Below are 26,597 nucleotides of genomic sequence, written 5' to 3'. Positions count from 1 at the left end.
ATTGGAAAATGCCGATTAGTACATAGATCGTGAACGAGTATTATGCAGTCGGTAGCACCGAGCTACTACTACTTCTTCTTCTTCCGCTTTCGGCTACATTTAAATTTTTCGTGTTTTAAAACATACAAGTTGGACATAAAATAATGATGTTGCTGTTTAAAATATTAATTATAATATTATTAATATATACAAAAAATAACATTCAGTCAAATATATATTTATATATTTATATATATATATATATATACATATGTATATATGTATATATATAATGTGTACATATGTTTGCTATATATTAGCATAGCTATTGATCTAAATCAATCTTTAAACCACACTCAAACACATACAAACACACACAAACACGCACAAACACATACATTAATACATACATACATGAATACACTCATAGGCATACATATATGTGAATCAACAATTAAACAAAGATTTTAAATATATATGTATATATATTTATATATATATGTATATATAAATACATATAATGTATATATAAATACACACACATATCTGAACTATCGTAAAATTTATAGCTAATTTGAAAATTTCAAATGCTAATGCATTCACTTAGTTGCATATTAAATCCCCTACGATATCCGAATACCTTTCGATCGAGACCCCATGACAAGCGATGGCATTTAAATCATTCTTTCTTTCTTGCTTTCGTTTTATTATCGTGTAAAACACAATAATGTTTATTAGTCAGTCGCATAAATGAATCACCTTGCTTTTGTTTTCATTACAAAAACAAAAAAAAAAAACACAAAAGAAGATCTTCTTTTGTTCGCCCAATTGTCGCACATCTCAGCATACATACCAATAAAAAATACTAAATAAAATACTTAAAAAATACTAATATTACAATAAACTCAACAAACACTAAATACCCTTGTAGACATACATCTATTCTATTTATACGTATATTACGATCTCTCATTATCGGAACCTGAAAAGTTTTCCATGCACAGCTTTAACGGTAATTCCAATACTTCCGTTGAATTTAGCCGTCTGACACATTATTGCTATGGCAGCTATATGATATAGTAATGCGATCCGAGAAAAGAAAGTCGAACTTTATAAGGTAAGCTTTCTAAGTCGAGGGTTTTGAATCAACAGAGACAGACAGAGACAGAGCTTAAAAACTTTCTACAAGAGTTGATCATTAAGAAAAATACTAAAAAAATACTACATTTTGAAAAATAGAAGATATATATAATATAACTAAAGATTGCCAAAGTTTTCGCTTACGCTCAATCGATTACACATTCACTCTAAATACAAAAAAAAGTTAAGAACTTTCAATTTTAGCAAAGATGGAAGAGTCGCCAACTCGCAAAAAAATACTAAAAAATACTAACTAATTAAAACGCTGATAGATCGTTAGTCTTTCAGTATTACTCAATGGATCAGTCACACTTTCACAATCATCAACATGAGTACTAAAAAATATATGAAATATATTTTTGAACATAAAAGAACTTTTTCTTGCATATGCAACTCAGTCACACACAGGCACGCACACACGCAAAAATACTTAAAAATACTAAACATACTTTCAAACATGAAATAACTCTTGCATACTAAAAAAAATACCAAGCATATTTGTAGTCATAAGACACTAAAAATGCCCACATTTTTTTCGTTTTCCGTTTTAAACATGTATTTAAAAGAAAGAGTCACACACACACAAGCAAACACACTCTTATACACATGCACACACTCTTATACAGCACGCGAGAGCTTAGCATTGGACTTGCTAATGGTGAATGATGCGCATCTTTTTGGCCAGCGTCGTTTCGGTCTGTTGGAGCTTGCGCTTGCTGCTGTAGTTGCACAGCTTGTTGGAGACTTTGCTAAGGGTCATTGCCGATGAGGTCATGAGGTCGAGAGCTTGCAGGCTGTTGTCCAGCTCGTCCAGGGCTGAGAGCGGCGTGGTGGCGGCTGCTGTCTGATTGTGCCGCTCGCCGGGATCGAGATCGATATCGATTAGCTGATTGGCCAGCGGATCCTCGTCGTAAGGATCGTAGGGGGGTCTTAATTATTGTTTAAACACAAACAGACCCGTTGGGTCCCACTCGTTGTCGTCGACGGGGCCGAAGCACTCATCGAAATACCATTCCATGGTCTTATACACATGACTCAGCGACCTGGTGATCGCGTGGTCCTCATCGGGATACACCTGATGGCGGAACTTCACCTGCTGATCGACCAATGCCCGCACCAGCATCAACGTATGCTCCTGATGCACCAGCGTATCCGCCGTGCCATGCATCAACATCAGATTCCGTCCCTTTATATTGCCCGCCTTCATGGTCAGATCCGACTCCTGCAGAGCGCGCAAGTAATCACCCTTTAGCGGTATATAGCGCTCCGTGAAAAACGAATCTAGTTTCATAAAAGACATTAGATATAAGTTCATACTATATATATACTCTGCTATAGTAGTAGTGGATTAGACTTAAGATTTGCTTTAAGCATTCGCTTAAAAGCTGAAGATTTGAAATGTCTTTTTAGAAGATCGTAATACCCATGCAGGGCGAATACATCTAGCTACTTCTACTAAGCTCAAGCAACTATTAGACAAATGTAGTTCAATATATTAGTTAAATATATATAATATATAACAAGTAACAGATATTTTAAAGAGCTCTTAAATACTTCTATATATATATATAATATATAGATAATATGTCTAACTGATACACAAATTTGGATTCAATTTGTATTCAATTTGGATTCAATTTGGATATCAAATAAAAAGTTGAAGTCAAGATTTTGCCATGTTTCTGTTTTCAGACTCTAAGTAAATGAAGGGGTTAAGTCATAGAGTATTATGTATTGCTTCATAGGATTGGATGGAATTTGTGAGTTTAGAAAGAGAACTAATCAGAGTAGGGATTTCAAGCATAGACAGATCACTGATACATACATATGGATAGATATAGACCTATGAAATATGGTTTTTATATGGGGAGATATGGAGCTCTGATATATGGCTAATATACAGGGAGATATAGACCACTGATATACGGTATATGGACAGATATAGATCACTGACAAATGGTAAAGGCGGGCAGGCAATAACAGCTTCATGTACTCTGTTCAAGTTGATTATTTTTTATGTCATACCAGCTAGAGTTCCACAATTTTTAACTATGGAACTGTATTTCATTATTCTTAAAAAACGATTAAATTGACAACTCTAAAATGCCAGCAAATATTAAAAAAAAAAATTAGAATTTTAATTTTAATTTTTGCTCGAAAGCTAAAGTCGGCTCTCTAGCAAAAGTAAATATATGGAATATATATATAATGCTTCTTCAATGGAGCCCATCAGAGTACAGCTGATATGAGCTAAGACGTTAAGCGTTAAGATGGTCAGGCTAACTTTCAGTCGGGCACTCCCGACTCGAGCTGATTGTCTTTTATGATACTCACAATGGTAGCCAAAGCTGACAATGGGATTGATGGCAACGGCGCACTGGAGCACCTGCTGCGAGTCATCGATGAGCATCATGGAGGCGGCGTAGCCGCCATAGCCCCAGCCGAAGGCGCAGATGCGCAGTGGATCAATGAACTTGAGATTGTCGCGCAAATAGCTGAAAGAAGTTCGAATTAGGCCAGCGGTGAGTGGGATGCGGCGACTGCTTGACTTACGTGAGCACGCCGAGCTGATCTTCGACCTCGACGGTGCCGAGCTTGCCGTGCACCTGGGTGCGCAGCAGTTCACCTTGATAGCCGCTGCCGCGTCCATCGATTTGGGCAACAATGAAGCTGCGCTGACTGCACAGATACCAATTCCAATCGACCTGAAAGCGCTCCGTGACCAGCTGGGACCCGGGCGCAGCGTCGCTAGATGCGGAAGAGTTGTTGATATAGCATATGGATATTCGGAGATACGGATCGAGACTTACACGTGTAGGACCAGTGGGAAGGCGACTTCCTCCTCCTCGCGCATACCTGGCGGCAAATAGAGACGTACCTGCGCATGAAAGCCGTGGCGTATCTCGACGCTAAAGGTGCGCGTCTGCGGTATGGCCAGCTGGGTTAGCCGATGGCGCAGCACATCGCCCGCATTGAGCACAAAGATCTTCTCGTTGCTGGACGTCTCCACTAGGTAAACGCTGGGCGCCTCCGGACCCAGGCATTCCTGCACGTAGTAGCTATAGTCGCGACTGAATTTGACGCGATTATACAAACAGTTCTTGGGTATGTCATAGATGCAGTCGTCGGGCTCCAGGCGCGAGACAATGTCCTCCCATTTCTCTCCGCGCTGCCAGGCTGCGGCGTTGGTGCTGCGTGCGCGATGCAGGCGATAGGTGGACTCCGTGTTGTCGCAGGTGAGGCAGGTGGGCTGCGTTGAGGTGATATACGTGCGATTCGTTTCGGTGACGTTTAGTTTAAGGCTGATCTTGTAGAGGTGACGTTCGCCCGGTCGCCTTTCAGGAGCAGCCATAAAATAAACGATTTCGCGCTGCTCGTCCCAGCCCACAATTTCGGTGACCTCGAATCGACCCATGGTCAGTGGGACGGGGCGCCGATCCAGCGACGATATGAACACCACATGTCGATAATGTCCATGCTCGCCATCCCGCACCGGCAGACGCTTCAGCAGATAGCCGCCGTTCGAGATCTCATACGTTGTCTGCCCGTTGGTCACGTTCGCCTGGCTGTCGTCCATGCCAGCATCGCCGGTGGCCATCTCCTGGAGCTGGCGCAGCTGGCTGCCACGCAGCTGGGCACCGATGCGCGCCGAAAAGATTGGTTGCTCGGCAGGCAGCACCCAGCCGTCGTTGATGGTCACCTCGGTGTGCACCACCTGGCAGTGGAAGTGTGGTGCCCGGCAGATGACTGTTGTGGCCTTGGTCTGATCACGGCTGGTTATCGTCACGGACAGATCAATGGGCGATGCCCAGGTCAGCCCACCCACATAGCTGCCATTGCCCAGATCCCCGGGCAGCTTGATCTGGGTGGGAAATATATACTTGATCACCGACAAATTGACCACATTGACGGTCACGTTCGGATTGCGTGCGCCCGCCTTCGGATAGCGCTGACTCAGCACCGCCGGGTACTTGACATTATCGCCCATCCACGTGTATCTGCCGGAAAGAAATAGAGATAATTGCGCACATGGAGAGCGAGAGAGAGTCAGAGAGAGGCTCTGCCATGTCATGTCCGTCAACTTATACGCACTTATATTCAATACTTCACTGCACCATGCTCTTATACTTCTATACGCCAGTAGCATATAATACATTGACTTTTCCCTGCAACTTTTTCTCTTTTTCTTTGCTCGTGATCCTTGAACTATTCATATCAATCTCTTATACTCACTTCTATTTAATAATATACTATCTCCCTCTCACTTAACTTATACTCACTAGCTACTTTTTATGTGAGACTTGAGACTGCAAGTTATGGCAAGCCCGTCAGTATACGCGGAGACGCGTATACTCGTAAACTCGGATACGCGGAGACGCTGGAGACGCGGAGACGCGGAGACGCGGAGACGCGGAGACGCGGAGACTCTTATACTCTTAATACTCTTTATACTCTTATACTCCTTAATACTCTTATACTCTTATACTCTTATACTCTTATACTCTTATACTCTTATACTCTACTCTTATACTCTTATACTCTTATACTCTTATACTCTTATACTCTTATACTCTTATACTCTTATACTCTTATACTCTTATACTCTTATACTCTATACTCTTACTCTTATACTCTTATACTCTTATACTCTTATACTCTTATACTCTTATACTCGTATACTCTTAATACTCTTATACTCTTATACTCTTATACTCTTATACTCTTATACTCTTATACTCGTATACTCTTATACTCTTATACTCTTATACTCTTATACTCCTTATACTCTTATACTCTTATACTCTATACTCGTATACTCTTATACTCTTATACTCTTATACTCTTATACTCTTATACTCTATACTCTTATACTCTTATACTCTTATACTCTTATACTCTTATACTCTTATACTCTTATACTCTTATACTCTTAGACTCTTATACTCTTATACTCTTATACTCTTAGACTCTTATACTCTTATACTCTTATACTCTTATACTCTTATACTCTTATACTCTTATACTCTTATACTCTTATACTCTTATACTCTTATACTCTTATACTCTTATACTCTTATACTCTTACTACTCACTTATACTCAATGACCTCACTCTCGACTCATATACAGATAAACATTTCACTTATACTGCGAACCATTCCGTGAACTACTCACTTATACTCATTGACTTCGCTGTCGTTGAAGCTGAAAAAGGCAAGGAACATTCCGTCCGGCGAGAAGGCAATGCTGCTCCGTCGACTCTCGAGCTCCGGCACATTCTCGTACGTCCAATCAGGCACACCGTTGTAGAAGATGCCCGCAGCGCCTGTCTGTGTGATGCGGCAGACGAGTTCGCCCTGCACCTTGGGCTTGTAGTAGATGTCGTTGTGGTGCACAAAGGCAATGGCCTGGTTAAGTGTATAGGCCGCCTTGGCACCACCACCACCACTGCTGTTGGTCTGGCCGCTGCCATTGGCAGAGCCACTGGCGCCGCCGCCGTTGGTCGTGGCCGTTGGCTTGCCTGCACCGCCAGCCGCAGCGCCAGCGAGACTATTTAAAATGATGCTACCGCTGGGCAAAGGCGACATGGTGGACACCTGGACACCAGCTGCTGCCGTTGGCGCTGGTGGCGGATTGATGGGTGCCCAGACCACGTGCTGCAGACGCGGTGCCTCGGCAATATTCTCCGTTGGTCCCAAAGGAAATGTGTTGGCGGTCTGCACCTCGTAAACATGATGTCTGCCGGAAGACATTTGGATTAAGCAGCTGTTTGGATGGGTCTATAGAATTCGTACCTGGAACCTTCGGCATTGCTGTCCGACTGGAGCAATACGTACTTCTGATCTGGTGCCACCAAAAACGATTCGGCATTCAATTGACGCTGTCAATTAGAAAATGAGGCAGAGTGGGGAAGTTACAGAGAGAGGAAGAGGGAGAGAGGGTCGTGGCTACTCACAAATGTGGAGTTGGTCATAAGAATGCGCGTGGTGTAGTCCGTCATATTGAGTATGGATAAGCCGCCAGTCGGATCGCGATATATCAACTCGTGATCTGTTTTGGATTAGAAAACAGAGATTAGACAAATAGTGGATCTGTCCAAGCTACGGCCCACTCGCTACCCACCATTGCTCCAGGTGCCATTGAATGGCTTCCATTGCAAGCTCTTGCTCAGAATGTCGCTGGGCAGCATGCGGCGTCCACGAATGCGCAGTCCCTCATCCTCCGGCGATAGCAGAAATATCGAGAATATAATCAAGCTGAAGACGGCGGCAATGACCAGCAGAGCTATGAAAATGCCACGCCAATTGCGACGCTCCGGCGATATGGCCACCAATTCCTGTCGAATAATCAATTCAAATTAATTAATCATTGCATGGAATATTTTAAATTCTAATGTCTAAAGAGAACTCCAATGTAATTCCATTTTGCACACTGTCCTAATGGTTTTTTTTCTCTCGCTTCTATTGGGCTTGGGCGTGTCCCTAATGCCAGCTTGCTGCACCCAGTTCTAAGTATTACGAAGGCCAAAAAGTTTTTATACAATTATTTTGTCGCTATTGACGAACTTTAATTAAGCAAATTGGATTAACATTTGGCAGAAGGTAAGCCAAATGTCACTGCGTAGAAGAGTTAATGAAACAAAAGTTATTTCGATGTCATGAAAATCGCAGAGAAGGGCGATGGAGGCATAGGAGCGATAAGTAAAGGCAGTGTAACAACTAAAAGAATTTTAATTAATTTTTCGACATGTTTACAAGGTATGTGATAGTCAGGCAATTAGAGTGAATTATTCAACAATTATTTAAATGTCATGAAAATCACATAGAAAGGCGATTGGGGCTTAGGAGAGACAAGCAAAGCACGTATAACAACTAAGCAAATTTTAGTTACTGTTTAGGCTGGTTTACAGGGTATCTGTTAGTCGAGAAATTAGAGTTGATTGAGCAACATATATTTTAGATATAATGAAAATCGCATAGAAGGGCGACACAAGCTTAGTTTCATAGTGCCTACAAATGAGTAGTTCGTTTCGTCTTTGACTTGTTTACAGGGTATATGTGAGTCACGTATTCAAGTGGTCATTTGAAACATCTAATTATGATGTTCCGTCTATTTGTTCTATCTCTTCGGTCTTACTACTGGCTTCGCCTTGACTTTCATATTTTTGATTGATTGCCCGGAAAGGAGAATGCGAAAAGAAAAATTGTAAAAATTGCTTTTATGTTATTTATTGGATTTCCTTCAGCTCCCTCAACTTCATCCTCTTCATCTTTATTTTAATAACTGAAAATTGTGGTTTTAATGAAATTTTTTCCATTTGCTTTTCCATCGATTGGCTTTTTGGCATAAAATAAAGTAAATTTAGTAAGAGAAGTGAGGAAATCAGGCCAAAGGCGTAAATGTAAACAAGTTAAAATGTTGCAATCGAGCACAAACCGACTGTGGGATACTCGCCCAAAAACAATTGAGCCTAATGAGTTTATATTTGCCAATTGGCCTTTATTGGCGGAAACTTGCAATGGCAAATTCTGTTTCAGGATTTCATTAAATGTTGTTGCCTTGCAAAAATAAACTTAGTCTAGGGATATATAAAAAATTAACTCCAATTATATTCAAAGTTTTGCAAAAGTCAAGCAAGTTCTGACCGATCTATAGAGTTTTTGAACAGTATTTTCGTGGCTAATGGGCGTAGCTAGATAAGCTCTGATCTATATGAATAAATAAATATATATATAAAAATTCAATTCCTCAAACAGAGCTCAAATTATAGTGGAAACTCTATAGTGTTCTCCAGTGTATGGCAAAACAAATATGCCCGTTCGACACATCGTGAGCTCGCTCACTAAGAACTAAAATCAAATTGCAAAACCAATTTGAAGGATGGATTTAGAAATTGCCAAAAAGCTGGAGCTGGAGGCAATCGATGAGAGGCAGCGGCTGCTTTTGCTCGCGAATACCAAATGCATTTGCTCATGTGGAACGAATGTGTGTGTGATGGATGGGACGGAGGCATGTGGGCGGTGGGGCGGTGGGGCGTCGCTAACAAGTGCTGCATGTGATGTGCCATTCCGGCGCTAAAGTCCTTGATGTGTGCCCTAATTGACAGGCGAATGCCAATGAAATTAAGGCTAAAATTTGCAAACATGCCCAGCAGCAGCAGCAGCAGCAGCGACAACAACAACATGAAGCAGAAGAGGAAGCCGAACAACAATAAAACTATTTTAATGCATTTTGCATGTGGTTCGTATGTGGCTTAGGGCTGACTGACTAAAAAGTTGCTCAAACTCTGAGCTGCTGAGCTCGGGGCAGGCAATTTACATGCATATTTAGAGAGTCGGAAAATTCACAACAATTTTTCATGCCGTTAGGAAGAAGCTACAACAGCACTTTTTGTATATACCCTAAAATCATTGAAATCTGGGTCAAAGGGTCTCAGAGCCTGTGAAAAAATGACGGAGCTTAAGCTATCTGTCTCTCTTTCGAAGTCTGTAGAATGATATTTAATATATATATATATATATATAGCTTATATAGCTTTCTCTAAAAGTTTTTGATCAATCTTTCTCTTATCGATAAATATCGATTTCTTGCAATGTTGTTTATTCATTATTATGCACTCTCATATTACAGGGTATTTCGCCAGTCGACTATATTGGTGCAGTATTTGTTTTTAACTCGTTTTTGCTTATGTTTTCTTTTGGAATTGAATTAAAAATTCATATGCACTTGCATTCGCCACTTGCCACTTGCCACCTGCCACCTGTCATCTGCCACCTGAGGGAGTTACGAGCTATTTGTGGATGCGTCGGCTAATGGGTTTCCTTGCTGCCCATCGAGTGAAAAGTGTAAAGTGCTAATTGAAATTATTTGTTAGTTGCCTCTGACAAAAACAGTTCCAATGACCCGAGGCTAGAGATGTCAAGCCGCTAGAGATGCTGAACGATTGGAGATGCCCTGTACCAGCTCCCATTCTGGGTTTTTTAATATTTTCGATCGCTTGTATCGAGCATTTAAAAAAAGACAAATAACACAAAACAACATTGCCTACACTAGGCTTATAAACTTTACCAAATATAAATAAATAAATAATTCTTGAAAAGCGTTATTTAAGATATAGGTTTATTTATTTTTTAAATAATTTTTTTTGTTATTTAAGATATATATAACAATTAATATTAATATTAATTGTTTGCATTTTTTTACTTTTTCATTTTTTATTTAGTTTTTCATTTTTTTAAGGAAGGATACTTTTAACTTTTTTTTATTTATTTATTATGGACTTTTTTCTATTAAAAAAAATAATTGTCACTAATATTAATATCCATAAATAGATTATTGAGCAAACATTATTATTGTTATTTAATATATTAAATATATTAAATACCTTGTTCTTTTAGCATTGTTGATGACTAAGCTTAATATTATTATATACCATAAAAAAGAAATAATATTTAAGAGTATTTCATTTTATTTCTTTCCTTTTTGTGATGTGGTTAAGTAATTTGAAAAGTATCGATACTCTTTGCAGCAATCTAATTGCTGTCCTCACACAGCTCCATAAAAGTGTCATCGCGCTACGCTCTGACGATTTTGAGCGTTATTATTTTTATGTTCACGATGACATACTCTGAAAGGGGTCGAGCTCTCCATCGAGTGCCGTCGCAGCTCTCTTCCCTCTTTAGTGTACAATAAAAAATGATGTTTTCACTGCTGTCATTAAGTGCTGAACAACTTCAATTGGCGTCCGAGGCGCCGGCCCCATAAGCAGTGTCGTAAATTATGCAATTCGGTGATCAAATTTTTTTGCATTTTCGCTTGTTTTTTAGCACCTAAGCACTTAAATTTTTTAGTGTTCGCATAACCCTTGCAACAGTTTACAAGCGCGTCTCTGGCTCTGGCCGCACTCGGAATTTTGTTTCTTTCTTTTTTATGAACCCATTGCGTTTAATATTGAATTTAGTTTGCCCTGCAGCGTCAGATTGTCATCAAAAATGTGTTTAACAATTCATTAAAGACTCAAAATTGAAGCTGTCTCTCCGAGTAGATACCCTGTCATGTCGAATATTATCAGCTTATCTCAGATTTAGCTGAGAGCAGCAGAGCTCACTTGGCTTCGTCTATAGCATATTTGGTAGCTAGTTGGATCTGTATTTAGCTTTAAGAAGTGGACACTATGTTGTCATATGAGCTCTGTCAGCAAAGGTGAAACATGAAATGAATATTCAAATAGCTCTCGTTATCGTTTCCATGCCGCTTTGCAGCTGTTTGCTCGAGTTACGTTTGCTTTGTAACCTACGAATGACAAATAATTTTGGCATTGTTCGAGCTTTGGATGGCAGAGAATCGTCCGGCGGAAGACTGTGCTGTCGGCGTGCGGTTCACAATTGCCACTCAATCAATGCGAATGCCAAATATGGCCATCTAAGCAGACGAGTTGCCATGGCACCTGCATAAATATCCGTAACAAGGCTCATGGCCCGTTGGATAAATACGTAGCCAGTCGTGTGGGTGTGCCGCACTCGACTGGCTCATGCCAACCACGTGTCTCGCTCAAGTACTCTAGAGAGGGTCAGAGCACAGCTCACAAAGGATTCTTGTGCCCTGGTGCAGGAGGTGCAGGAGCCAACCGCACAGGAGCAGCGATTGCATTTTATAACTGACTGTGGCACTGACTCTGACTGTGAATCTGAATCTGGCTCTGGTCCTGGTTGTGAGCGTGGTTTTGCATGGTGCTGACCGTTTGGCGTTGCATATATGGAATTCCATGCATGATACCTGCGCTGCACTGAGAGAAACTATTGCATAAAACCAGCAACAAAAAGACGAAGAATGAATAAATTATTGAAATTATTTTCATAATTTGAACCCTGAATACGAAAAATATTTATTCAGATATATATAATTCCCTGTGACTGCACTGAGAGAAACTATTGCATAATATCAGTGAAATATGGAAATCATGAAACTAAAAGCGCTTGCGCATGCACTGAGAGAAACTGGCAAGCAGAAGAGTGGAAAAATGAATAAATATTGAAATTTGAAATGAAATTAAAAGAACAATTAACTGAATGTATGCCTACATATATATATTTATAAATATATACATGTACTATATATCTCTAATCTATATCTAATCTATAATATATATCTTTTATTTATATAACTGTGTCGAAAGTTGAACTGGAGCAACAGTCGTGGCAAGTCTTTCCAGCTCTAAGTGCTCTAAGTACTTGAAGCTTAACATGAGGAAACTCGATCGATAACATTGTATCGATAAAAGTCTAACTATCAGTTAAAGTCAGCAGCATTGCTGCTTAGTTAGTTAGTCATAGATCTAAGCTAAGCTATGTTGCCCCATGCGGCTGAGGGTATTTCCTTGTCGTCCTCTAGCGCCTCGAGCACTCGTTGCTTGCTTTTACTTTTGTTTGGGCGGGGCAGCAGGTATTTGGAGTGGACATTGTTTGCAGTGTTGGCAAGAGCGCTCAACAATGTTGAAAGTTGTGGCCGCTGGCGAATATGCAATTATAGCAAATAGTTGGCAGCAGCAACGCGGGGACATAAGCCAAAGGACTTTCAGCATCAGGCGATTCTGTTCAAAAATTGGAACATTATGTGCAGGACGAAGGATGTGCCTCTGTTTGTGGTAACAATGTTGCTGCTTTTATGGCTCGCGGCACCTTCCTTATTTTTTGCTGCATGCCACACACACACACACACACACACACTTGAAAACAATTGCGAAATGTTGCATTTGGACTTTAATTCTAAAGCATTTAATTGGATTTTGCCACTTGCGAGCAGACACACTGCCTCGAGCTGTGTTCACAGCGCCGACTGTGTGTGTGCGATAAGTTTCTCTCATAATTCAATTGTCCGCAGGCGAACTCATATCGTGCGCGCCCAGTTACTAGCGATACTTAAGCTTCATTTCCCAAACACAACTCAATTGAGTGCGCCAGTAGGCAGTGCCCGACTAGCATATACCCGGAGCGCTAGGCAGCGTCACTGTTCCTTAAGCTTAACAGGGTTCTTCTTGAGTACTATCTTTCTAGTAGTACTATCTTTCTGATGATATCTAAAGGAATGTTTTTACTAAAATTGAAGCCTTTACTATATGCAGAAAATCTGAACTATTTGTTATATGTGTATGCAACCAACTTTAATGTCTCCAGCTTGAATGGTCTTCAAGTCAATGAGAAGAACTTTCGACTAACATTATATTAGAGCTTAGCTATAAATAAATAAATTGCAAATTTCAAATCGTTTAATTAGAGCCAAGACCAATTGAAATCGAAGGTGGGGAAAGCCTTTGACTTTGAACTAAATTCCCAATAATTGGAAAGGAGCTCAACGCTATATACAACATATTAGATGCTTGCAAAATAAATATATTTGATTATAACATTATTAGTAGCTGTATAATTAGAGCCATCAAAGGCAGCATGACTCGAGCTAATGATAATTGAGTTTGCTTTGCAGACCTGATTGGGCAACGTCTTTGGTGTTTGTGGGCGGGAGGCAAAGGCGAAGGCTTAAATGCTTTTGCCATTTATATTTAATTAACAGCATCTAATCCTGATTGTTTCTGTCGAACGATTTGCTGCTCGAATAGAACTGCAAATGAAGTCGAAATGGTTTTGACATGCAATTGAAGCAATAAAATGTAAAGGGAACTACGTTTATTTTTTTTGTTTCCAGCTCACTGGCAATGCAAATGCCAAATGCGGTTGCAATCGATAAACAGCAGACAGAAGAGAAACAGAAAGAGAAAGTTAGAGAGAGAGAGAGAGAGAGAGAGAGAGGACGAGAGTGACAGTGACAGAGGTAGAGCTATGGCAAAGCCATTATTAAGAACTTCAGAAACAGCAGCCATTGCAGTTGCATCAGCAGCAGCAGCAGCAGCGGAAGCAACTGCTGCATTTAATGAGCTGTAAACGCATTCACACAGCTCTGCGCTAGCTGCTTGGCACCTGGCCAACTACAACAGTATCTAGAATAACAACAACAAGCAGAAGAAAAACTGCGCCAACTTCAACCGCAAATTGCGTTCATTACATATACAAGTTATGCTCTTTATTATAATACCCTGCATTCATTGAAAGTCCATTTGAACGGGTATGATTTTGGCTTTGAGTGTCGAAATTGATGCCACAGATTAGATATATATAGAGAGAGATATTCGATCAAGACTAGAAATTGACTTGATTCGTCTGCTTGTTTATCCGTCGGTATCTCTTCAATCTATCTGTTAGTCTCTCCAGCTGTCTGTCAATTTGTCTGGCGATCTATCTGCCTGTTAAGCTGCCTGTCAATCTGCATTTCGTTAATTTATCTATCTGTTTGTCTATCTGTATGTCTATCTGTCTGTCTATCTATCTGTCTCTCTGTCTGTCTATCTGTCTGTCTATCTGTCTGTCTCTCTGTCTGTCTATCTATCTGTCTATCTGTCTGTCTCTCTGTCTGTCTATCTGTCTGTCTATCTGTCTGTCTATCTGTCTGTCTATCTGTCTGTCTATCTGTCTGTCTATCTGTCTGTCTATCCGTCTGTCTATCTGTCTATCTGTCTGTCTATCCGTCTGTCTATCCGTCTGTCTATCTGTCTGTCTATCTGTCTGTCTATCTGTCTGTCTATCTGTCTGTCTATCTGTCTGTCTATCTGTCTGTCTATCTGTCTGTCTATCTGTCTGTCTATCTGTCTGTCTATCTGTCTGTCTATCTGTCTGTCTCTCTGTCTGTCTCTCTGTCTGTCTATCTGTCTGTCTCTCTGTCTGTCTCTCTGTCTGTCTATCTGTCTGTCTATCTGTCTGTCTCTCTGTCTGTCTCTCTGTCTGTCTCTCTGTCTGTCTATCTGTCTGTTAATCTGTCTATCAGTCTATCCACACAGTTCAGGGTATTTCCTAGTCGTGCACTCCCCACTAGAGCACTCTAACGTGTCCTTTATTTTGTCATGGCAATTGTCACACCTTTTTATTGCCCTAGTCGCATTAATGGCTAATGAAGGCAGCAGCAACAATGGCTGCCGGCGTCACAATGCTCGTAATAAGTGAACAATTCACAATTGTTGTCACTAAGCGCTGACTTTCTGACTCTGTGTGTGTGCGTGTGCGTGAGTATGTGTAAATTTATGATGTGTCCGCAGCAGCAAAAACATTTTGGCCATGTTATGCGTGTCTGAGGCTCACAACTTTGTGGCTCACACGCACACAGCTAAACAGCTAGCGCCAGCACATGGCAATTAATTTCGTTTTATTTTTGGGCCATAATTTCTTGGAATGAGCCAAGCCCCCACTACTGCTTAGCTCCATTGCCATGATGATATATATATATATATATTTATATATATATATATATTTAATTGGAATTGCCAGCAAGTTAAATGAAATATTGTCAATTGACAGGTAAAACGAAGTAATAAGGCAGCTCCTTTTGCTTCTTCTGCAATGCACACACACACACACACACTCATTTATATGTATGTGTATATATCTTAATAGAATTTGCAGTTGAAACAACATTTTGGACTCATTGCCTGCGGAAATGTTTGAGTTTTTCAATTGTATAAAATAATTATTAGAAAATAATTCTGTTTCGCTGCCTCTGGCATATAGTAAATTTGTTAATTGTGTTATCGATATATGCTTTTTACTTTTACTTTTTAATTAAGCAATTTGCTAGCTTCAGATTTTGCAACAATTTTGTTTTTGTTTGAAGCGAATTTCAATGGAATTTTAATATTGTTTGGCTCTAGCTTTGATTTATTTATTTTTGGTACAGACTTTCTCTATGTTATACATGCCAAACTCGAGTCAAATTCGTGTTAAATTTCTAGTTTGGACTCAGTTCGAAAGTCAAATCTGAAACTTGAGATGAGCGAAAATTAATTTCATTATTGAAAGACTTAAATTAGTTCAATTAATTGGAATTCCACTTTATGCTTGAAGAGAACAGTTCATGAGCATGTAATAATAATAATCGATAACTGTTAATCGATAAGTAAAGAGTATTTCAATCTTTGCACACTTCGTACGTCTTAAGAGCTAGACTCACGTAATTTGGTATATGGATTGAGGCTTCTTTCCTAGAGATCTGACTTAATGATGGGCTGGGCTTACCCCATGTTCAGTAGCTCAAGCAGCTATGAGAAATATCGATCAAATTGAAGTCTTTCATAGATTAAAGTTTCATTATTGAATTGAATTGAATTTTATTTTATTTTTATATTAGTATATCCTAATAGTCAATAGTAATTAGCTTAACGAAACTGTGAAACTGTAATAATTCGATTAATTATGTGAGGCCCACAGCTAGATTGCATAATTTGCCTAGCGAAAGCAGAAATTTGTGTAAATAAAATTTCAGAGATTTTATTTGGGCTTCAAATTAAATTGGATTGTTAACAAAGTGCTTACATGTGTTTCCTTTTTTGTTTTTTTTTTTTTTTTTTTTGGTTTGGTCGTTTTTATTTATAAATGTGGTCAGTGGCAGGCGCAGGCGAAGTGGGCGTGCGAGTCATAAACCAAACAGATGACAAGGGTCAACAGGAAATGGCCCTCAAGCGACATTTGCAGCCAAACAATTTGCAATATTGATGATGGAGACAACAAACAACTATGAGAGACAGACAGCGAGAGGGGAAGAGAGAGAGAGAGAGAGAGAGAGCGAGAGTGCGAGAGTGAACGGATTTTGAAACAGAGCTCGTCCTACGCACACACAACTTATTGCATTATGATGAACTGTGGTCCCAACTCATTTATAACGCCCCGAATGGCGTGTTGCCCATTTAATTTGCACTAAGCGCGTTCCAGTGTTGGGCAATTGTTAATGAAAAACGCGCTCCAACTAGCAGGCAACTGCCATGGCCAGTGCTAGTGGCCCGCAACTATCGCTGCTTGCCTAGTCTTGTCTTAACGGCATTCCGTTTCCGTCTGCGCCTTTGCAAATTGATTGCTCACTTATTTTTATTTATGGCGCCCAGCATATTTCGGCTTAGGCTTGACATCTTATCTCATATGGCCAGCAGAGGCCTTGGCCGTCGACTGCACAATCCTCTGCTTGCACTTTATTTCCCAAATTAACGAGAACTCTATCTGTATATGTATGTATCTATCTATAACTTATTTGTAGCCATTTGAAATTGTAAATTTGTTGCAGCATTCGCAAGCGAGTGAAAGGCATTTACAATTTATATTCATGTATACATATCTATTTTATATTTATATGCCTCTCATACTCAGATATCAATCAATTTGGTACTGCATAACATAGACGTTGGCATAAGTGTCAAGTCATATGATACTTTTCAAAGGAATTTCTCTTGCAAATGTAAAATGTGATACGCTTCTTATTTCATAGAATTTACGTAATTGCTATTGCAATTAATTAATATATATGTAAAGCCTAGGCCTGAAGAATTAATTAGAGTCTGTCTAAAGTTATTCACACATATCACACTTTCAATCGTTTTCCCTACACTGAAAAGTCCTTGAGAAAAAGATTTTGCAGCTGCGGAATTTATGCTACAAATTCTTTCAGAGTTTTATGTCCTTTTGCTCATAGCATAAAAAGAAATCCCATTTTGTTCAACAGTGTGCGATTTTTCTTACAAGGCTCTAACATTTTTATGTTAAATGTTGTTTATTTTATGTTTTTTTTTAGAGGCTTACAGCTTTGAGTGGACAACATTGTTTTATTTGATAACCCATTTAACATTTAATAGTTGCATTTTATTGCGTTTGGCTTGACATTTTATTATAAATAGAGTCATCAATTGCTGCAATTTTTTTTGTATTAAAATAATGTTTTTGATAGTCAAACATATGGTCCATTTGATTTTATGATAAAGATATATGTATATATATATATAGGTTAAAGTTCAAGACAAGCTAATATGTTTACTTAAACTAAAAACATTTTTTAAATTTAAATAAGAAACAAATTTTTATATGAAAAATACAGTTTATGCATAAAAACCCAATTAATTATAATTTTAAAATAATTATAAACTAAAGTTATTAATAGTAAATACATTTATAATACTACAGATACAGTTTTATTATATTATAATGCATAAAAAAAATAATGCAAATATTTTAATAAACTCGTAATAATAAAAACAATTATAATTATACCTAAAATAAATAAAATTTTAATATTAAAATAAATAAAATAATTAAATTAAAATAAACATAAAAAAGGATCATATTAATATAAATAAATATAACAATTATAATATTAACACCAATAAAAAATAAAATAAAAAATTATATAAGTATATATAATCAAAATTAACAAATGCAATTTTATATGTTGCTGACATTAATTTTGAAGATTTTTGCTCGAATGACTTTGAATTCCATTTGACCAAGAGCCGAATGGAAATTGTTAGGCAATTCTTATCTCCGGCTTAGTTGGCGTCGCCGGAAGATGGCTGCCACGCCCCACCCGTTTCGCAGTTTGCCAATGGGATGGAAGGTCAGGCTGTCTGAAGTTGGCACAAATTGCGATTCAACGCATAATTATGATAATTAAAAGGAAATCAGTGCATTGCTGGAAGTGTTCTCTGCGCTGCGCTTCCGGCGCTCGACAACTTTTCCACAAAGTTTCATTCCAGCAAGTCAAAAATGAGTTTCAAGTTTTCTTTTACTTCTCTTTCTGTCGCTCTTGCTCGCTGCTGACAAGAATGATGACAGACATGGCTGATGGCAGCGGATGTGGGCGTGGCCGAGATGACGATAACATTGGGGGGATGCGCAGCAATCCGCAATTACCTTTCTGGGCTGACAAATTAAATTTAATTTCAAACATTATAAAAAAGAATTATGAGAGTCGTAAAACATTTTTGACAGCACTGCTCAATTATTTGCCGCCGAGCTGAGTTGGCTCTATAAATTTTATTTGTATTTTATTTATTTATTTCTTTCTCCAGCCAGCCGAACAACTTTTCAAAGGTAATAAAATGCGAGACCAACGGCCGGGCTGGAACGGGCTGGGCCGAGCTGGATGGTGCGGGGAGTTCGCCTTATTTATGGGCCAAAAGATTTGCAGTGAACTTTTGCGAAAAACGCCTTCGACGTAGCAACGTCCCCTTAACTCCGGCAGCGTGTCGAAGCGGACAGCCTGCTCTTGATAGCATTGCCATTGCTCGAGGCTACAGGACCTACGCCGAGTAGCAGGAGGCGTTGGCCAATCGATATGCCAAATGGAGTTTATTTATGGCACGTTCATAATGAAATGCCAATCGAAAGTTGTTACGCCTTCAGCCAGTTTATAATTTGCATTTATAAACTCAAAATCTGCGCAATCTGTGCTCGCTCTCTAACCACTCATGCCCTTTGCCGTACAGCGCTTTCTCAAAGGGTATGTCAGCGGCACAGTCAATGCACAGCAATTGGTGCAAGTGTCGCTGGCTAAATACCCTTTAAGCTAGGAGTCACGCTGCCCAACAAGCAATCCCTGGCTAGTCTATGAGTGCTGTGCTGTCTTCGACTTGATCACAATTTGAGCTCAAACTGAATCAGTTGATATCTTAAAAGTCAATTAAGTTCGAGAATCCGTCGTCAACGTTGTGAGCCTTGAGCCGACTCAACAACAATCTATTTTAGAGCAGTCACATATACAGCTAATTCATATACTGGGAAACAATATACTGGGAATCCGTATACTGGGAATATTTGGTATTCCATGACAACTAAATTTCGGTCCAAGCTTACAAGTGCGATATACCCCATTGGCCCGATTGAGGCTCACTTTTATTTATGAATTTTGCAAATGAGCTGCGACAACATAAAATGAGGAGCAACAGAGCCCAAAGACAAAGACAAAGGCAAAGACAAACACACAAAATTACATTTTCCTATTTGTAATTTTATGCGTTGTTGCTATAGTTGAGACATGGACGTGGACATGGGCATGGGCGGCGAAGGGGCGTGTGCGGGCGGCAAGGGGTTGTCGGCTTTGGGCTGTCGACTGAAAGCTGGCATAAAGTATGTTGCCCGTTTGGCAGTTATTTTTGGGCCACTTGTTTATCTACGGCTCATAAAAGCAATTAAATGAGCCTAGGCAAAGGACTTCACTTAATCCTTTTTGTCTACTTTTTCTTATACATATTTTCCTTAGCAGCAACAAAGGATACGCCCCGACAAAAGACATTTGCATACTTAATTAACTTGCAACAAATACTTTGAGGCGTTCAACGCCTAAGACGCAGCCACGCCTACCACGCAACGACTTTATATTAATTACAATACATAAATTCGATGACTGATTGGCAATAAACTTTATATATACTTATGTATATATATTTAGCGATTAACCTTGGCTCGAATTCAAGTTCAAACCCAAGGCTGATCTGTTCGTAACGCCCGCTGGGCTGCCTAATGTCATAATAAAAGTAATTTCAAAGTTTTTTTTATATAATTTACATGCACTTAAAGAAATGAATGGCATAAATGAACTTTGGATTGGATTAGTTAGCCCAATCAGATTATCATATTATTACATTATTATTACATTAGCATGCTCAAACGTTGTTAAATTTCAAAGAGGGCAAAACACGAAAATGAAACTTCAAAGTGGGGCAAATTGGTGCCAGACAGAGCTGAAATGCTCTTGCAGACGTGAGGCTTCTAGATAAATGGTCCATATAAAATTGTTGGATGTGGCACGGCTTAGGATTATATCAAGGCTTGGTGCAGTTAAAGAAATGTAAATTCAAAGAAAACTGAGCTTTGTTAAGAACTTGAAATAGGAGTAGTAATAGGAATAGAAGTAGTAGTCACAAAATTAGTAGTAGTCACAAATTAGTAGTGGGAGTAGTAGTAGTAGTAGAGGTAGTAATAGTAATAATAACAGAAGCAATTGTACTAGAAGTAGTAATAGTATTAGTAAAAGAAGTAATTGTAGTAGAAGTAGCAATAGTAGAGGTAAAAGAAATAATTGTAGTAGAAGTAGTAATAGTAGTAGAAGTACTACTAGTAGTAGCTAAAGAAGTAATTGTTGTAGAAGTAGTAATTGTAGTAGAAGTAGTAATAGTAGAGGTATACGAAGTAATAGTAGTAGAAGTAGTAATAGTAGTAGTAAAAAAAAGAATTGTAGTAGTAGTAGTAATAGTAGTAGAAGTACTACTAGTAGTAGTTAAAGAAGTAATCGCAGTAGAAGTAAAAGAAGTAATATTTGTAGTCGTAGTAGAGGTAGTAGTAGTAGTAATAGTAGTAGAAGTACTACTAGTAGTAGTTAAAGAAGTAATCGCAGTAGAAGTAAAAGAAGTAATATTTGTAGTCGTAGTAGAAGTAGTAGTAGTAGTAACAGTAGCAGTAGAAGTAGTAATAGTATTAGTAGAAGTAGTAGTAAAAGCATAATAGTTGTAGTAGTAGCAGGATAGTACTGGTAGTGGCAAAAGAAGTAGTAGTCTTAGTCGTAGAAATATTAATAGTAATAGTAAAAGTAATAGCAGTAAAAATAAATAGTAGTAGTAGTAGTAATAGTAGTAAAATAAGTAGTAGTAGCAGCGGTAGCAAAAAGTAGTAGTATTAGCAGCAGTAAAGGAAGATCTATTAGTACACTTAGCTACAAGTATCATTCACACAGACATCACTTTAAGAACTCATCATCTCTGCTTACCGACTACACAAATCTTTGTTTTCCAACACTTCAAATTTACATCTTAAGGATAACAAAGAAGCCTCCCATTTTAGATACTTTCGTCTGCAAGTTTTACTTGCTGCCTATCCGAGCTGTGTCTGAATTTTAAGCATCTTAAGCACTTTAAATTTGTAGAACTCTTTTCTGCTTCTAGGTTATTTTTAGTAATATCAAGAGTTGCAAGATGATTTGGCTTTAGTTATCTGAATCTTCATTAAATTGTTCTTAAGACTTTCAACTTTTTATTATTGAAGATTTCCATTAGCAATCATAATCATTCATATTTGCCTTGGCTAAGCGCCTTAGACTTGAGTTTGCTTAGTGTTTTTTGCTTATATTTTCGATACATTTATCCACTGTCAATATAAGTAAATGCTTCCTGCTGTGTCTCAGATTATCACAAGCTTAGACTACCCCTTGGCAAGGCCATTAAAAAACAATGAGAGCCAAATATGCCAAGCAATTTTGGCCACAAAGTTATGCAAATTGTGTGAAATGAGTTGGCGAGGGAGGGGCAGGGAGAGGGCGAGACAGGGGGGGGGGGAGAATAAAGGGCACATTATGCACTGTGTAATCATGTAATTACTACTAACAACAAGCTGTGCGCTTCAACGCCATTGGCCCCGCACTGGACTCACCTCATCCTTGGGCACCAGAGTCACCTTCTTGATGGTTGGTGCACTATTGTTAACGACAACTGTTTCGCGCTTAACCGATGGACGCTTGAGAGCCGAGTGCGGCTTTTGTATTTCAACCATGTTTATTGCTCTTGCTGCTGTTGTTGTTGCAGATAATATTAATGATAATGATAACGACAATGATGACGAGACGCAGATGATGATGATGATGATGTTAATGCGTGCTTAGCTAGTTGCTGCCCTTAGACTTTTCAGTCGTAGTCAATGCCAAGTCAAACGGCTCATTAATCACAAAATCTTTGCCATTACGCGCCAAAGCGCGCATCATGTCAGCTGGGCAGCCGACTGGGCGTGGCTGTGGGCGTTAGGCTTTGAAAATTAGCCCTGCTGATAAGGCGCACAGATTTTGTGTTCTTCCTTCATTTATTTTTTATTCATTTTTAGCTTTTAATGAGCTGTTTATGCAGTGCATACGATGTTCGGGTTTTTTTTGGCAATAAATTTTTGTTACAAATGAAATTTGCATAATCGCAAGCCCGAAAAGAGCGCAAAGGGAGCTCAGCTCTGATTATGATGCTGGCCCTGGCTGGCTGACTGGCTGACTGGCTGGCTTTTGACTGGTTACTGATTCAATTTGCTGGCAAGTTTGCCAAGCCGTGTTTGCCACAGATAAACGACTTAGTGAAATGCCAAAATTGAATTAGGCAGCGCGGCGCGTATGTGGCAGGCTGCAAAGTGTGTGCGCCAGCAGCTGGTGAAACTTGATTTTTCGCCTGGATTACAAGCGGCATATCAACTTGGCTGACTAGTTTCAGCTTAACCCCGACAAGCAGCACAAACTTGACGTATTACAATTTGCATATTGTATTTGAGCGAAAGTTTACTACGCTGTGGTTGGCGATAGTGGTGCTGGAGGTGTTGGTGGTGTTGGTGCTGCTGCAGGCAGTTGCTCACATTAGCACAGCGTACTGCCCACACATGGCCTATGCAAATGTTTGCCTCGCACAACAGTGCGTATGATTGATGTGCTTAAAGGGCTCTGCTCAAACAGTTGTTGTGGCTGCTGCTGCTGCTGCTGCTGCTGCGGGTGCTGCTTGTTTGAATAGGTCGAATTCAATAGCAAAAAACTTTCGCTATTCAAATTGCTCTCAAGATCTAAGCATGCGGCAATTCTCTAGTGGACCCGCATGGCCTAGCCAATGGCATGGAAGGATATCGGACATGCATGAGCTGACAAGAAACCAAACAAAAAGGGAACCAAAACTAAAAAGAAGCCATTTGATTAATGGTATACACAAACAGAGATAACTTATCAACAAGCCGCCTATGTTGGCCAAGTTCGAGTCTACTCCAAATGTTGCTTCATCTCATTTCTAATTTGAATAGCTTTTTTCGTAGCATACTTTTTGGGGCGCGCTCAGCTTAGAGAGTGTATGTACCCGTATCAAATTAAAATAACATTAGCCACATATATATATAGATAAATATGTGATTTAGATATATTTCTATATATATATATGTGTGTGTGTCTAGCTATAGCAATCGATGACAACGCCAATGCAGCTGGAGCTATATAAGTGCTATGCACATACACGTATATCAATGTCTTGCCACATTGAATAAATGGTCTATATATATGTTGGTTTACAGATAGTTGCAATGGCACACAGACACATGGCAAGGCGAGTGCCTGAGGCTGTGTGTAAACAAAAGCAGCAGCAAGTCCTTTTGGCAGCAAGATAACAATGACTCGAGCAGCGCTCAAGTCTTCTGGAGGCAGGATGCAAGAGGCAAGCTAAACCGTTGTCTTTATGTTAGCCAGCTTGTGCCTCACACATACACACATAGCTATATATATATATTTTTTTTTATATATAAATATATATATTGGCAGAGCTGCATTTCAAACAGCTGCTGTTGACGTTGCGCATTTGACACTATTTGCAAGGATAAAAATTAAAAAATGCTCCTATATATTTATGTGAGACACACACACATCCACACACACACACCCAGACACTCACACATATGAGACTGTGTGCAGCTGTTGTTATTAATTTGTTGCCCATGAGCCACACTTTCGCTTGTGTTCATTGTTTTTATTTGTAAAGCAGGCGGCATGAATGGCGTAACGTACACACACACACACGCGCACACACACGCACACACACATGCATGGCACTAGCAATAATAATAAGAATAATAATAACAGTAACAGCAAGAGCAACAACAGCTGTTCACCAGCAGCAGAAGCAGCAGCAGCAGCGGCAGCTTGTGGCAGCCAAAGAAACATTTTCCCCACTTTTCTTTCTCTTTGAATTTTCTTTTTTAACATTTTGCCACCTTTGTGTTTCTGTTTGTTTGTTTTCTGTATTCCGTTTTTTTTTTGTTTTTCGTCTTTTTTTTATTTATTATTTTAAATTCCCGCGAGCCTCTGTTGCGTTGTGCGTTTTGTTTTTTATGTTTTTAGCATTTAATGGAAATTTCTTGACTAACTTTAACATAATTTCTTTTTTATTTATTCTTTTTTTTTTTTTTTTTTTTTTTTTTTTTTTGGTTATTTTCAAAAAGTTTTGTGTTTGCTTGGCTTACAAACTTTTCCTTGGGCTGCACAGCCAAAATAATAACACAAAAAATAATAAAGTGAAGCTTGAGTAGAGAGTGTATGAAGAGAGAGGCGAACGCAACGAACGCTTCCGTGCGGAAGTCAGGCGACGACTGAAAGTGAAACTGAATGAAACACGCTTAACTGGAAATCTGCGTCTGCGTGTGTGTGAATTGGCTACACTGTGTGTGTACGAGTGTGTGTGTGTGTGTGTAGGTCCATGTGTGTGTATGTGGGTCGTCGCGCCCGGCGGACAGGCGGCTCGGCTTACTTGCTGGCAAAGTTAGTAAGAAACGCTTTTAGTTGGCGTCGTTGTTGCTATTGTTTACCTTTTTGACACACACATACACAGGCACACACACACACAGACACACACTCCAACACTCGAAAACTTTTGGCGTTCAACAAACGATTTTCGTGTATGACTAAACCGACAATATATTCAAAATATAAACAGTTGCTCCAAGCTAAGCTTTTGAGCTTTTGCTAAGCTTTGTGTAAATGAAAAGCTTCAAGCTTAAGCTTTAAGCTGTGTACAACGTGAAGTGCTTAGTCTTCTATATATTTTTTGGTTGGCCTCAACTACGTTTACTTCCAATTGGGAAAAGTCTAATAAGCAAATTTATTTGCTACCATTAAAGCAGTATTTACTTTAAATTTAAATATTTTCTGCATATTTTTGAAGTGTTAACTTTATAAAATTTTAAATGAAAAACAAATAAATAAGTACAAAAATTTTTCAAGATAAGCGAAATTATATTTAACTTACGTTTGTAATGTAACGTTTCTATTAGGTGCTACGGGTTATTTCAGCATCTTTAATTATAGTTCATAAGTTCAGAAAAATATTAGAAAATAAAAGCTTGAAACACTCTTTGAATAGGAAAACCGCTTTTCGTTATCCTACAATGGCTCGTTAGCTTAAAAGCAAAAAGCTCAAAGCTTCGAAAATGCTTTTCTATTTAAACTTCAAGAAAGTCCAAGCCAAAGCATAAGCTTAGTTTCACTTGGGCTACTTTAGGCTGTATCCTAGCCACAGCTTTAAGCATCTCAAGCTTAATAAAGCTCTGTCTTCCTCTCAAACTTTCTTGTGCAAGAACAAAAGCATAAGCAAATTACAGTAAAGTTCTTTAAAAACGTCAACAAAAGCTTTTTGACCATTGACATTGCATTTAAGAATTGGCATTGCTTTAACTTCGCCTTTAAGCGTGGGTCACCCCACACGGGTGCATCATGCGTTGACTGAGAAATGTGGCTCGCCAAGCAAATGACACTCACAGCCACCACAGGCACCGCACGTGACAAGCCATGCCAACAGCGGCAGCCAAGCGTTGCCAAGAGCGTCGCCCAAGTCATTTCCTTTAACCCAATCGACGCCCTCTCCCCAAATCATCTGTCAATTACACATAAATTGTGCTACCCAAAAAAGAAAATAGAATATATTTACATTTGCCTAGGCAGCAGCCTCTGGCACTTACACTATCAGCATACCCTGTAGTCATTAAATAAAAGAATGGGTATGATGTTAACTACATGAGATCTATATGACATCTCTATGACTTCTAAATGACTTCTATATGACATCTATATGAGACA

General features: G+C 39.1%; 1 protein-coding gene across 1 annotated transcript; it reads right to left on the bottom strand.

Annotated features, from left to right (window-relative positions):
• Positions 1-1,591: 1,591 nt before the first annotated feature.
• Positions 1,592-22,516, bottom strand: LOC111598272 (inactive dipeptidyl peptidase 10). Its single transcript, XM_030224280.1, has 9 exons — positions 22,397-22,516; positions 7,242-7,455; positions 7,075-7,169; positions 6,914-6,999; positions 6,294-6,857; positions 3,930-5,117; positions 3,673-3,867; positions 3,454-3,614; positions 1,592-2,400 (listed from the first exon to the last, which is right to left on the bottom strand). Exons 1-9 carry the CDS (start codon positions 22,514-22,516, stop codon positions 2,054-2,056), a joined length of 2,970 nt encoding a protein of 989 aa, XP_030080140.1. The 3' UTR covers positions 1,592-2,053.
• Positions 22,517-26,597: the final 4,081 nt, after the last annotated feature.

This window comes from Drosophila hydei, unplaced genomic scaffold, assembly GCF_003285905.1.
Source record: "Drosophila hydei strain 15085-1641.00,03,60 unplaced genomic scaffold, DhydRS2 tig00000453-arrow-arrow-pilon, whole genome shotgun sequence".
NCBI classification, from domain to species: domain Eukaryota; kingdom Metazoa; phylum Arthropoda; class Insecta; order Diptera; family Drosophilidae; genus Drosophila; species Drosophila hydei.
Note: the sequence above shows the minus strand (reverse complement) of the source record. Positions and strands in the feature narration are given on the sequence as shown.

Coding starts and splice junctions, on each gene's coding strand:
- LOC111598272 (XM_030224280.1), bottom strand. CDS start 22,516: ATGGTTGAAATACAAAAGCCGCACTCGGCTCTCAAGCGTCCATCGGTT. Junction 7,456..22,396: donor CTCTGGTGCCCAAGGATGAG/GTGAGTCCAGTG, acceptor ATTATTCGACAG/GAATTGGTGGCCATATCGCC. Junction 5,118..6,293: donor AGCGAAGTCAATGAGTATAA/GTGAGTAGTTCA, acceptor TCTTTCCGGCAG/ATACACGTGGATGGGCGATA.